Source organism: Syngnathus typhle, linkage group LG3, assembly GCF_033458585.1.
Source record: "Syngnathus typhle isolate RoL2023-S1 ecotype Sweden linkage group LG3, RoL_Styp_1.0, whole genome shotgun sequence".
Taxonomy (NCBI): domain Eukaryota; kingdom Metazoa; phylum Chordata; class Actinopteri; order Syngnathiformes; family Syngnathidae; genus Syngnathus; species Syngnathus typhle.
In genome coordinates, this window is record NC_083740.1 from 9,198,335 (window position 1) to 9,212,975 (window position 14,641).

The 14,641-nt window shown below is 40.4% G+C and overlaps 2 protein-coding genes across 5 annotated transcripts in view; both read right to left on the minus strand.

Moving 5' to 3' along the window:
- The window catches only part of gcgrb (glucagon receptor b), a 26,309-nt gene extending 18,695 nt beyond the window's left edge, over positions 1-7,614 (minus strand). For all 4 annotated transcript variants that reach the window (XM_061274585.1, XM_061274583.1, XM_061274584.1 and 1 more), the window contains exons 1-2: positions 7,476-7,614; positions 5,255-5,813 (exon numbers count right to left, since the gene is read on the minus strand). The gene's annotated coding sequence lies outside the window, so the exon portion shown is untranslated. The remainder of the gene's footprint in view (positions 1-5,254; positions 5,814-7,475) is intronic.
- On the minus strand, positions 6,332-13,284 carry slc25a10b (solute carrier family 25 member 10b). The gene is made up of 11 exons (XM_061274586.1): positions 12,778-13,284; positions 10,443-10,562; positions 9,462-9,576; positions 9,331-9,379; positions 9,217-9,258; positions 9,089-9,132; positions 8,945-9,015; positions 8,172-8,264; positions 8,007-8,084; positions 7,877-7,933; positions 6,332-7,770 (listed from the first exon to the last, which is right to left on the minus strand). The coding sequence occupies exons 1-11, from the start codon at positions 12,865-12,867 to the stop codon at positions 7,669-7,671; spliced, it is 861 nt and encodes a 286-aa protein (XP_061130570.1). The 5' UTR covers positions 12,868-13,284; the 3' UTR covers positions 6,332-7,668.
- Between the last annotated feature and the right edge of the window lie 1,357 nt (positions 13,285-14,641).

The following is a 14,641-nucleotide window of genomic DNA, read 5'->3' on the forward strand; positions in this document are numbered from 1 at the left end:
TCATCTTCCCACTTATTCACCTGCCTTTCCATGTCAGCCATTCACACTATAGAATATTATGTCCTCTTATTACATCTTCAACTGTAATTACATGTTCCATGAATGTAACTAACGGTTCCTGTTCTAAGTCAGGCCTATCCAAAGATTTCCACCATTCCTCTGTTGGTTCTTTTTAAAGATATATGCCTTCTTTAATATACTTCAGAAAATACATTTCAAAAAATCAGCTAATTATTAAGTTCCAATTGGAATCCACAGAAATAAGACCACTACCTTCATGTCTATGTCAAAGTATTCTTATACTGTTGGTCAGGGATGGACAATGCCTCAGCTGCCATTGGGCCCCAAAACACACTGTAAGTAGCCCCTGGATTACCCCCCCCCCCCTAAATTATTCAATTCTTTATTTTTAGGTCGGAACGGTGACACACTGGTTAGCACATCCGCCTCACAGTTCTGAGATGTGGGGTTCAATTTCGGCTCTGGCCTTCCTGTGTGGAGTTTGCATGTTCTGCCCGTGCCTGTGTGGGTTTCTTCTGGGTACTCTGATTTCTTCCCACATTCCAAAAACATGCATAGCAGGCCTCCCCAAATTTGGATTGTTAGCGTGAATGTTTGTTTGTCTCTATGTGCCACAATTGGCTGGCGACCAGATCTAAGTGTACCCCACCTACTGCCCTAAGTCAGCTGGTATAAGCTCCAGCACACTCGAGATCCTCGTGAGGACAAGCGGTTTGGAAACAGGATGAATGAAGAAATATCTAAAAATATATCAAATATGTATTGACTGAAGTTTAAAGTTTCACCACTGACATTGCTTGGCAGACATTGCTTGGTTGCACTTATGCTGAGTCTTCTACTGCAACTTGGATTTGGAATGATATACAGGACAAACATTCAAAGAAGCGAAACCTAATAGTAAAAGAAAAATGAAGGGCCCCCCCCTATGGTGGCAGCAGTGCATGTAACTTCAGTCACTCCTCGAAAAGGTTAACGGGCAAATGCAAATCAAATCATGTGAAGGTAATAACACTTTAAAGCAGTGGATATTTGTACACAAACAGTGCAGTAGCACAAGAAGACAGACACACTCCATTTGCCGTGTATTATTCACACACAGTAAAATAAATAAATGAATAAAAGCATAATACACTGACGCCTCCCATAAAATCCAATAACAGCAAGACCGCAAAAGGTAAATTGTAATGCAGCGAGGGAACAATGCATATTTTTATAAAGTAAAATACTACTGAGTGCTGTGTCCATTATTCAAAAAACACACATAACAAAAGAACTCAGCCTTTCCATTAATTTCACAAGGGAAAAATTATTTGAGATTTAATGGACGCATCAGAGGTAAATGGCTTTATCAAATTTATGCTCAGAATGCGTGAAAGCATGTTGAGGAATAAAGAAAAGAGGTGATTTGAAAAGGAGCCATCAGAAAAATGGGAGAAACTGAGAAATGTAGTGGAGGACAGAAAGATGGTTCATTTCGAGCAAAGGGGAAATGTGAATAACGCCATTCCTCATCAGGCAGCAAAGATGATCACGACTATGGAGCGAAGAGGACACATGAGAGACTTGGATGCAAAGAGAGGTGAGATGAGGTGACAGATGACGCAGGTGCATCATGAATGTGACAGAGATTTTCCAGCTTTTCCATTTCACTGGCAGGCAGAGGCGTTGGCGAGCACAATGAGGATTAGATTTGTGTGGAGTAGTAACAATTTTGGCAAACAAACAACGTGTAACACATGCGCAAACATCATAACACATTAACATGGACCGCCTTGACTACATTATAACAGAATGTGCTGTCATGAACTCGTGCTACAACATTTTCCAGGTCGGTATTAATTTGCATATTCCAGAGGGCAAACGGAGCAGTGGTTGAGAGCATTAAGCAGACTCAACAAGTGAACTGTTGTCATTCCGATAACGTTTGCAAGAAAGTAACGTAATCCTCAACATGGGGTCAAGCACAAGCTATAAATAGTCATTTGTAGGATTTAAATACCCTTTTTAATTGCATAATGTTGCAAGATGAGATTATGTTGCAGACTCAAATGTGCTCACAAGTACAATTCTAGATCGCCAAGCAAGTGTAAAATATGTTAATATCTAACATGGAATGTGCCTCATGAATGTCATTGCTATCAAAAAAAATTAAACACTGTAAACCATAAAAAAAAATTGTTAATAAGGGAAGTGAATGACTTGAATGAGCTGCGGCTTCTTTTCTATCAGTTTTCTGCTCGTGTAAAATTATGAATTTCAGCGATTGCCTGGGCACAGATTTACATAACTATATATAGAGATATGAAAATGCACCTCAATTTCACTAGTGTGGAAAAAATATATATCCTGCAAGTCTCTTTCTCTTTGCTGCACGGCAACGGGCAAACATGACTTCCTTTTCCCTGTGGTCATTTACAGACAAATTAGTGACATCAGCTTTGGACTAGGAGGAACATTATTAATGTGATTTTGTCATGAAGAGACACGTGTGTGTGTGTGTGCGTGGGTGTGCGTGTGTGTGTGCGTGCGTGCGTGTGTTCATGTGTGTGCAACTGTGCATACATGCATGCACGCGCGTGTGAGGGAGACAACATGCGTCAAAGGCCAGTCTCAGTCTGTGTTGATTAAATAAACAATTCTGTTTGTAGCGCAGACCTTCTCTCACCACGCATGCATTGAACATACACACACGAGCATAGCACGCCTCTTTACTGTACTTGTCACTAAAAAGTTGTTTTTCTAAAGCGAGAATAATGGAGAAAAGGAAGGAATCCAACCTGCAATCCTAATACTGCATGTGCAACAAATGTATTCATCCGTCCTCCATACTGTTCATCCCATTCAGGGTCACGAGATGCTGCGCCAGCTGACTTCAGGCAAAAGGCGGACGCTGCTTACGCGCTGACCTGGTTGCCAGTCAGGCAACAGGCACATATAGAAAAAGACAACCTTTTTCACTCACATTCACACCATCACGGGATGGGAAACGTAGCAATGTTGATTATGGGCACCACTAGACCATCATTGACTAGATCAAGCTCATCATGGCTAAGTGTAAACAAGCAACAACTCAGGAACAATGAAATAAACACTTTAACCAGCATTAACACTGCGCGCTTGTCAATGATATAGTGACTTTGCGTAAGAGAGGCGTGACAAGAGTGCTCATGCATGATCAGTCAAGCAGAACCGGAACACACTAATGAATAAAGAACAGAAGCAGATCAAATGGAAGATCAGACAAAGAAAACAGATATGAAATATTCAGGACAAGCTTTCACATGAGTCGGTTTCACATTCCAAACACATCAGCAAGGCTGCGAAGCCGCTGCAAAAAAAACCCCCAAAACAATCAGCTTTCAATCAGCAAGAACTACAACAACATTTTCGAGTGCAATTGCGTGTTGTACTGTGTTTCTTTTTTTTTTTCGAACTGGCAAGTACAATAGTGGAGCATATTCTGTTATGCTTGAACAGTAGTATGTCTGAAGTGACTAGCAGTAATCGTCAAACTGCTTATCGATATTCTGACAAGAGCAGATGTTGCAGCTTTCAATCATGAGTTATATCATATCACACATATCACGTCAGGTATTTCACAGCGGGAAGATCAAATAACACCAGGAGTGATTACCGACTATTCAGCAGTGGACCGTGACATCAGGCATGTACAATAGAAATAGAGAATATTCAGTGAGGATATGATAGAGTTAAAGAGCTGCTACAATGGACCGACCTTGGCTATTCACTCATCTCCTGTGCTATGTTAGTACTTTAACGTTCATGTCACCATAGAATACTACCTTGATAAATAAGTTTAACTTTTATATTAATTCACTATTTCCCATTGAAATGATCTGAAAAAGAAATACCATTTCTCCTATTAGTATTAAGCACAGAGTGACTGACCTATTCAATAAAGAAGCGAAAGTGTGGCTTTCATTCGCCCTCCCACCCTTCACTCAGCAAGTATGTATATATGCCAAAGTAATTTCACTCAATAGGTGATAGAAAAGCAGCAAATTTAAAAAAAAAAAAAATGTATTTCGAAGAAATGGACACTGTGGAGTACAATTGACAGCAGACAGAGCATTAGCAAATCCGTTTCTGCCTTCTGCCATGTCAAGGACTACTGAGCATCCTACACACTACACACTTCAAAGGGAAGGACATGTGCTGTTCTGTGTGGCGGAAAATTGAGACATCTGTGTTCATTCCCACAACAGCGCAAAATACCCTGTTTTTGTCTGCGTCAAGCTGTGTGTATCTGCAAAAAAAAAAAAAAAATCATTCTTGCCTGCAGTCTGCGGAAAAAAAGCCCTCTGGGGCACTTTGAGATTTTCTTTTCGATAAAAGGTGCTTCATAAATTAGATGTATTATTAATCATCATCATTATAAATCTGTGGTAGAAATGAGACGGAGATGTGTCCCACAGCTCGTATCAGGCTGATAGATAGGCTCTGCTGACAACCGAAGTTGGTTCAAACATTAATAGACTCAGAGATCAAAGGAGCAATCACTCGCTTGCCTTTTGTCACCACTCTCTGCCCCTGTCTGCTTATGGATCAATAAAATTCCATCAAAAACTTAGCTTTTAACTTTAGCAAGACATTATGAACATTAGACAATTGGTGCACTTTGCGCCTATTTTTAAGACTCGTATACACCAATAAGTTCCAAGCGAGTGCGTGCGTGCGTGCGTTTCTGGCAAAAAAAACTTGAGTGGAACGCAGCGGTTTTTGCACAATCCTGCAGACTGGCAGAAAGGCCGGTTGTTGTCATGTGGGTAACAACAAAACCTCTTTGGACAAGGTTATTAAAAACGTCTTTCCCCATGTGATGACAATTTATAATTTATATTAATGTTGTCATGACAACAAAAATAAATAATGATAACCACTCTGCCCAAATCAAGTCCTGCTTGAGGAAAAGAAAAGCAAAAGGAATTGCATGATCAAATAGATCGTCTTATGATCACATGATGATCGGCATTGAACAAAAGGGTATTTATTTCATTATCAACTGTACAGTAATGCGAGGCAACCCGCAATCTGTTATAATAGCAACAATACCACTCGTGAAGCAATAACCTTCGCCATGTGGACTTGCATTAGACAAAGTTTTAATCAGACCAAGGAAAGTGATCTATTCCATTTTAGTAGCCTACATTCGGTCCCATTAAAAACATACACAAAATGTAAATGTTCAATGAAAAATAAGACTTTTTCTTACCTAAGCTTGCTGGTGTCCTCTTGCACCCCGGGGACACAGACACCTCCAGAGGTCCATCACACACCAGGCGCAGTCCGAGGCACGCAACCAAGACGCATCACCAAGTGCAGGAGTAAAAAAAAAAAAAAGAAAGAGAGAAAGAGAGAAAGAAAGAGAGAAAGAGAGAAAGAGAGAAAGAGAGAAAGAGAGAAAGAGAGAAAGAGAGAAAGAAAGAGAGAAAGAGAGAAAGAGAGAAAGAGAGAAAGAGAGAAAGAGAGAAAGAGAGAAAGAAAGAAAGAAAGAAAGAAAGAAAGAAAGAAAGAAAGAAAGAAAGAAAGAAAGAAAGAAAGAAAGAAAGAAAGAAAGAAAGAAAGAAAGAAAGAAAGAAAGAAAGAAAGAAAGAAAGAAAGAAAGAAAGAAAGAAAGAAAGAAAGAAAGAACTGACTGACCTGTGTCGTTATTAAATTAACTCTTCTGAGCTCTATTTCAGTGTCTTGAAACGCTTTTTCTGGTAATGCACTCGCAAATGTTGCAGAGGGTTTGATGAAGAGTCTTGGCGCGTTGCACTCGAATACGATATCTGTCAGAGCAGGCAAGACATTTAAGAGGATTCCCGGCTACTACCTTCAAAATAAAAGGTAGGGTGCATTATTTGTCATTGCAACCAAGATGAGTAAAAAAATTCCTGGTTAGACATGTCAAAATAAAGGTTTTCCTTTCTAAACAGCCGCGCAACTTTGCTCCTTTTTTACACTTTGTACTGTGCACACCAGTTTAAATATGTTTGACCCCCGAGTTCAAGTTATTCCACACAAATAAGCTCCAGTTAGTTCAGTACATCCATGCGGCCACCCTGATTTACTATACCTGTATTAACAATGTACCTGCATGCGACGGATGCTTTATGTTCATCTGGCCTTTGGAACAGAACCATTTACATGCACTGTATGATCTTTCTACCATTGAGGGTACTGCTACGCATTAGGGTACCGTTTTCCTTAAGTGTATTTTGCTGGGCTTCAGCAGTTGATTCATAAAAGGCATACATAGAATATGCTAAATTAGATATACTACATAAATATTACGTTGAAACCTCACTTATCATTAGTGTTTTAATTAAAAAGTTGATCACATATTTGCAATAAGAATGCATAAACAACACAGAAGGCAACAGTTGTGTGTTCATACAGTTGGGTTAGAGAGGCTGATCTTTAGGTCACATTACCCAGGACATGCAGCACAAGTCAATCTGGTGGCTTTTACAAAAAAAAATAAGCAAAGCTGATGATGGGTGTGACGCTAATCGCACAATGTCATACTGTCCCCTGGCGGACATACAAAGTAAGGCAACATGACAAGGATTCTCATCTAGGCGAACAAACGGGCACATTTTCACGCCCATTTATCACATATAAAACTATTGTTCTCTTTTAACCAGCAACACTTACATTTCCCAAAAAGTTCAAGGGTCGAGCAATTTAGGTCATGTCTAATCCGTATTTCAATAAAGTTCAGCTCTCAAAAATGATCGGATCTCAAGTCATTAAATTGACAGGCATACAACCACCGCTATACAACATTTGCATTAAAGGGTTCTTTCATTTTTCGATTTAAAAGTCAGGTTTGGGGGTTTACCAAATGTACCATTACTATAATATCATGTGATGTTAATGAGGCATGGTCCAATTGGACTGAATTATTTACAGGTTGATGGAATAAAGCCACAAAGCTGGATAGACTACTACTTGACTTCCAGTTCTAAATCAAGTACAATACCAAACAATAGGCTCATGTAAAATAAAGGATATTTGGTCAGTACGGCTGGGAATGAATAGTATACAATCACATATCTGACTACACGTATGAACTTCAGTTGTATTTGTTAACAATATATATGCTATTTATGTGGCAATACTGTGTGTTGACCTAATTTGGCACTCGTTTGTTTTCCTGGCATAAACTATTACAACAGCAGTCTATTATCAGCATGCTTTTCATCACCTGCCCAACAAAAATGGATGAATATAATTCATCTAAATCCAAATGATGGCATTAGAAATTTGTTTAAGTCACAAGAAAGTCTATTAGTTTCATGAAGATGTCATCAACTGAGTCTTGGAACTAAAATTTAGAAAAAATAAAAATAATTGAAATTAAAACCACATCATATACCTGAAATCATACAGGACATGTTTCTCTTATCTTATGCTAGCAGGCTATTCCAATATTCCTGACAGCATACCTTTGAATTTTCATTTTTCAGAAATAGCTGGTTCCAGTATTTATCCCTCAAAATGTGCAAACACTCAGCTTCACGCCATGACGTAAGGTCGAGGTAGAGCAAGAGGACGCAGCATGCCCAGGCCACCATGGCTTTTCCGTTCTTCTGAAGTTCACAGCAGAGTGGTTCAACACTGGCCGGTCGCACTTTCCCATCAGGAGACAATCCGAATCCCAAAGTTCTTTTTCAGTTGCTCCAGGAACATGAATGTGAGCACTGTATGAGGAATCAAGCGGATCCCTGCTGGAACAAGGCCCTGACACACAATGTCAGCAGATCACTTTACAGTGCAGTTTACAGAGGAAAAAGTAACAACAATACTGCTGAGTCCGGTTATTTTTAAACAAAAGTGTCAGCACTACCTTATAAAATGCCAGGGGACCCAACGTGGCAGTTTCTTGTAAGCAATGCCGTACCCCCTGAAAGTAAACCAACACTGGTTAGATCAGTTTAAAATTACTGGATGAGAATGAAGAGGAAGTGGCCACTCACAGTATACTCTCCTTTTGAGTTCATGAGTCGAGTCTTAAGAACGTCAAGAGGCTGACAAAGGAACGTTGCACAGCCTCCCTGCACACATGGAAACACCAAAGCGCACACTCTCAGATACACTTTGAGTACATGGTGATCAACGCATTTGATTAGCCCGACACTTACGGCAATGAAGCTGGAGAGGAAGTGTGTGAACATGTTATCTCCCAGCATTCCCGTTCCCAACACAAGCTGCTTGGCCTGGTCATAACATGCCAACTAATGGGTGGAGAAAAGGTTAGTGAAATAACTCATCGGTTCTGTATCATCTCACATCTGAGTCGCAGACTGACAGCCACATACTGTAATTATCTCGGCCTCAAAAGTCAAATAAAAATCTCCTCGAATGTTCTTAGACTCAGAAGCTGAAGCTCCTTGCTAGGAACCTTTAAGAGCTCTCCAAGACGATTCTCAGAATCTTTATGAATATAAGGGGCCCTGGTAGTAATTTGTTAGGGCAATGCAAATGTAGATGTGTAGACACCATCATAAAGAATAAGACACATCCGACACAAATAGAGACACGAACATGCCACTTCTTGCGTACACCAACACTCTTGCACCTGGCAATGGTTTTGCTTCAACAGCAGCCCTTGGTAGTTCATGGTAAATTCAGAGCCTTCACTCTTTCATTTGAACGTACACTATAATGCAGACAAACGTGACGCTCTTGCTGATTGCTCCATTCACTACTCATTAATATTTATATGGCACCATTTCATCCACTTCTCAATTCATTTTAAATATTGATTTAACAATAATGCATGAATGTGCCTTTAAATGACTTCAATTCCATTTGTTTAGCGTTTTAATTAGTTGGACAAAATAAATTAAACATGAATTTCAAAGATGCCAAGGGGATGCATAAATTGGACTGCACAGTAAATAACTGGACTTGCCTGTCCCACGGTGACTAAGGCTCCTCTGCTGGACGCCATGGTGGCACCTGAGAAGAGCTTCCTCACACCCTCTGAGAGATAGCTCAGGTCAGAAACGATCATGTTTGGTTTTGCAGTCGCAGCACTCGTTATCCGTGATCTTACCTTCTCTGAAGACTCTGAAGAGCCCATCGATGGCATGTTTGTAGCTAATGGAAGAAAGCGCATTTAGGTGCACATGGAGGTTGAACATTAGGTCATTTCATACTTTGGTGACAATTTGCATCACTTACTTTCTCCTGAGTTCAGCTGGTAGTTTCATGTCATTTTGCATCCTGAAAACAAACATGCTTAGAAATAAATGACCAAACTTTACTTTAAAGCTAAGTGTGGTCATGGCATGTTACCTGACATTCACCATGTCTGCTGGCGTGCCAACGAAGCCCCCAGTAAAACCTTTTAAGGTACGATATGTTGTTAGTTGATTGTTGTACGGTATTACTGAATGTAGCATAGGAGTGGGGGTGCATGCACAGACCTCCAAATGCTCCCAACATGACTTTTTGGTAGAAAGGCATGGGGCCCTGGCTTTTGTTTCCAAGCATGTCCCTTACAGACTCATAGATGGCAAATCTGGTCAGCGAATAGGACATCTGAGCAGGAGAGGATGAAACAAATGAGAGCTTAAGATACAAATCAACAACAAAAAAAGGAAATTCTTTTCTTTTAAAGGGGTACATGAGATGCAACACTTAAACATTTTCACTGGTTTGAAAATGATTTATTTACATCCGTGTGGCTTTGTTCATCTACTGGTTCTATGCCCTCTTCCACTAGACGGCATAAGGTACATAATTGACATGTGCGTATCCATGTTTTGTGAAATGTCTCTTTAAAGGAGTTTTCTTTCAAGTATTTTTCTAATGCAAAATATGCGCTTGATCTAGGACATCCAAAAGTAATGCAAATTTAACCATAAGATTTGCATCTATTGAGAGTATGACTAATTTGAGATTTTTACATTCTTTCTAACCATTTGAACACACACCTTCAGGCAATTTGGCGTGTTCAATTGGCCTACCATACATGTTTTTCTAATGTGGGAGCTAACCGAAATACCCGGAGAAAATCCACACAGGCACGTGAAGAACATTGCAAACTCCACACAGGAAGGTCGGAACTGGAATCGGACCACTGCGAGGCGGGCGTGCTAACCAGTGCGCCGCCTACTAACTAAAATTTCCATTTTAAATAGGATAGTTACATTAAAAAGAGGGTTTATTTAATTAAATTAAAGGCAGAGGAATTCTGTCTTGACATAATTGTCCAGGCATTATCCTGAGTAGGAACATGGTCTTAAGGGGAGCCAGAATTGATGGTTGAGAAACTGCGCCGGACCATTTCAGCTTGTGCAAATGAAGCTAATGAAGTAGCTTGTAAGTGGTTGTTCATTCATCAAATCAATTGGATTGTATATGACACCAAGGAAACACTTGTCAATAACATGCACATAGCGCACCTGTCTGCAAAGGGAGGCAGAAAGGCCATTGTAAAGAGCAAGCACCCCATTGTTCTTCACCACATGGACAGCCATGCCAAACATTCTCTTCTTTACTTCCTGTTGTGTTTGGAGGTGCACCTGCAAACAACACACACACAACGCATGATTAACTTGAAATTAAAAACTAGTTCCAGTTGTTATCACCACCTTGTCTTGACTTCCCTCCCAGACAAAGGAGCTTTCACAGACCACAAACCATTTGACATCATATCATGAGCAAACTAGGTTACCTAATAAAAGAGAATGTGGTAACAACTTCAGAGTAACGTAACATAATTTTCTAAAGAGGATGTCCTGAGGGGGTCAGCAATTTCGCAATGTGACCTTTGTCCTGCTAACGGAATTTCTGTTTGCAGTCCTCTGAGCCTTTACAGCAGTACCGCTGACAATCATAATGGTCATCTCGGATAGATCTAAATTCTGCACATATTTAAACCAAGTCAGATTGAAATGAAAAGTCATTATATCTTTTTAAGATTGGAAATTGCACGTTTTGTATTTGTGGGTATAATAGATAGAAACACTGAATAGGGCTCTTTACTAAAATAGAATCCGAGTGCATGTGCCTTTACTACATCAATAAAACACAGCATGTGGTGTGTATTCCATCCAAGATAAATACTTTCTCCTGTGAAGTGTATATTTACTTTGAGCAGCCGAAACACATTACTCTCCTGGTCTATAACTCTAACTGCTTAACTACACTTCACTGTGTCACAAATGTAACAGTTACTTTTGCCCTACAACTGCTATTTTTTTTTCTCAGAACAACTTTTAACATGCTGCAAAAAGCCCATGTCTCTTTAAATGCCCCCCTCCTCCCTGCAAACCCACTGTCCTCTGATTGGTTTTCAGAAGTTGGCAAAGTGAAACGAAACCTCCCTGCACTTTGGAAGAATGCCGGAAAAAGATGGCCAGGGACCAGACAAGTAAAAGTTGACGAAGCAGATTTGGTTTAACTCTTCTTCTTCCGTCTCTTGCAGTCTTAATATGCAACGTGACTGCCTCCATAAAACTAAATGGATAACAGTGCGCAACAGATGACAAATAAACAATTCTTGCACAAAGCTGTTGAATAAAATAACTCGCGTATAATGCAGCTTTGCTCATGTTCCAGAGTCGAACATAGAGCAAATTCCAGTGAAAAGACAAGTGACCACATTAGGCCTCTTCACAAAACGTTAGTGATTATGTGCCTCATGTCAATAATTACACCTCACATGACCACCCCCACCCCCAGGGGCCAGTTAGTGTTGTCAAGGTCGTGAGATGCAGCCTTTGCTATGTCGTGTGCACTCTGGTAATTTGCCCAAGGGCAATACATAAGAAGCAGCATAGATATACAGTAATTGATCATATGTAGCAATCAATCAATTAGGCACGAATGATAAAACTGCTATCAATTTAGGATTCAAGATTTTAGAGAATACTTGCGGATCACATAAATGATCTCAGTAAATGAGTCACACCGATTAAGGCTAATGCTGCTCTTTTGGCATTTCCCTAAATATTTTAAGTATTCCCAAAAGTTCATGAAAAGTGGCGCAATAAATAAATAAATGAATAAATAAATAAATAAATAAATAAATGTAAAAACAAAAAGTCATGAGCCTAGTTAAAAACTTAACACAAGTAATGACTCAAATCCCCATATATTGCATAAAAAAACTCAAGACATATCAATAGGTTACAATAAATTACAAAGATAATGCACAGCTTTGATTGACAAGTATTTATTCAACAATATTTATTTTTGTAGCGGTAAACAGGCTCACCATTACACATGCAATTTGACTAGATTTTTTTGTTTGTTTGTTTGGTTTGTTTACTATCATCTCACTGTTCAAAATAAAGATTTCGATCAACAAATCAAACTCCTCTTACATTTCATATTCAGACTCAGACTGTATTATGTTGTTAAAAGGTAGATTTGTCATACAATACCACAGGTCCACTTAATAGTAATTCCTGCAGCATAAATATTCACCCACATCACATGAGAAAAACAAGCATTGCATGTCTTTTCCTGGGCCATTTTGTGAATCAGTCTGCCATTACTATTGTTATTGTTATTCTTGTGTTACCACCTGCACGACACCTATGATCGTTTAGCCAAGTGCACTATGACAGACTAGTTACAGTAAACCCGATCGCTTTACACACTGTGCATCCCTCGCGTCAACTATCTACAGATTAGAGAGTGAATGCTGTAAATCATGATTGTCGTTGAAAATAGCTGCAGGCTGTGGCAAGGCCTTCACCCCACGAAAAGGGGGTCAACCTAAAACCTCACCTTGAGGAGATCCAGAGGATGCGTGCAGCAGGCGGCTCCGCAGGACGCCAAGCCGCCGAAATACCACCGCGACATCCGTTTCTCGGTCATGGCTGCGTCCTTCACGGTGCAGCTACAGCGGTGGCAGCCTTCGTTGCTTCCCCGTCAGTCCGCTTGGATGGACTCTGCGCTACCACTGGTAATAGTGGTGGTAGTAGGAGGTGCACGTCCACGGACCCGCCGATAACCTCGTTAATCTTCAAACATTGTGCACTTTGGCTCCAGATGTACCGCGCACACTCCTGTCACATTTATGGAGCCGTACAGCGAGAGTGAGCGTGCATGCAGGGCACATTACTGGTGTGCAGCGATCCAGGAAGCAGCTGAAATCCAGAGGGGAGGAGCAGCCAATTGACAGCGTGGACGCTGGAGCTGCCGACCCTCCCCTTGACAGTCGTGCCAAAGACCTCGCTGGACACACACACACATGCAAACACGCGCATGCACGCACGTAGGCCCATGCCACTTGTCACACACTTCACGGTCTTGTGTTGAGAATCTTAAAGGGGCATGCCCTCCACCCTGCCGTGGGCTACCGTTTGTGTGCAATGTCTCTTTAAGAGGGCTCCCCAAGGTCCAAACCATGATATCATACCGTTTTTTTCCATGTATAATGCGCCCCCATGTATAATACGCACCCTAGAAATGGCATGTTGATGCTGGGAAAAAGCCTGTACCCATGTATAATACGCACCCAAATTTTGACTCCTACTTAAGTCCGTGAACGTAAAATTATTTCAGAAAACAGATCATCTTTGGGAACAACCGGATGTTATTCTGCCGGTCAGTATCACTGCGCATGCGCTAGCATACTCAATAGCGAAGAAATGTTTCGGATTTGTGTCGGGTACATTGTGACAGCAAACGAGCAGGTGATCTAGCAAGCGTCTGATATGAGAGCATTGTGTTCGTATGGAGCGTGTTTGAAGTGAACAGCAGAGAAGAAAGCGCATCTGTAATGGTGGCCTCCGTATGATATCCGGATTTTAAAAAATAAAAATAATAATAATTCTTTTTTTTTGTACCGATGTATAATGCGCACCCCAGGTTTTAGGACAATAAATTAGTTCCATTTTGCGCATTATACATGAAAAAAAACGGTACTTCTCAGCTAAAGACCTTGTGCTCTGCATTGTCAGAGATGTTCAACCTATACTCAGACATGCCAGACATCCTTAAATAGAGTAACTTTAATATGGGTTTGTGTAAAATAGCCAACGTGTACTAAAAGGTTGTGCATCATTAAAATGATAAATCTTCACAGCTGAGTGGTAATAGACATAGTCCGCACATGTATGGCGAGAGGCCCCCTCAGTGAGGCATTTCACTCTGGCCACCCCACTGAAAAATATCTGGCTACACCCCTGCTTACAACAATACATAAATACGTCATTACTAGATATATTTAAAGGAAAAGAACATGACAATGATTGCAGCTGTAAAAGTTAGAAACATGATCCGCTTGAAAAACTCTGGAGCCCTTTACATAGACTATCTCAAGCATTTTGCATATTACGCACAAAGAAATGTACTGATATTGGTCTCTCTGATCAAATTCTTTGCTGGTTTGATAGTATTTCGCTTTAGAGTTTAAATGATGCTAATGCCTTGTCTTCCAGCGTTATAAACAGCATGGTGTTAAACTGACTCCAAAGAAATGTGAGCTGTTCAAAGTCAAGTTCCGGGGGTAGTTAGTCGGTTGGTTTCGTCTCTTATTATAGGTCGTTCATCCCCAACTTCTCCCGTGTACCATACTAGCTCTATAGCCTGCTCAGTCCTCCCAGTTAACCTGTGCATCAATGTTTGGCATTGCTATTTTCTGTGC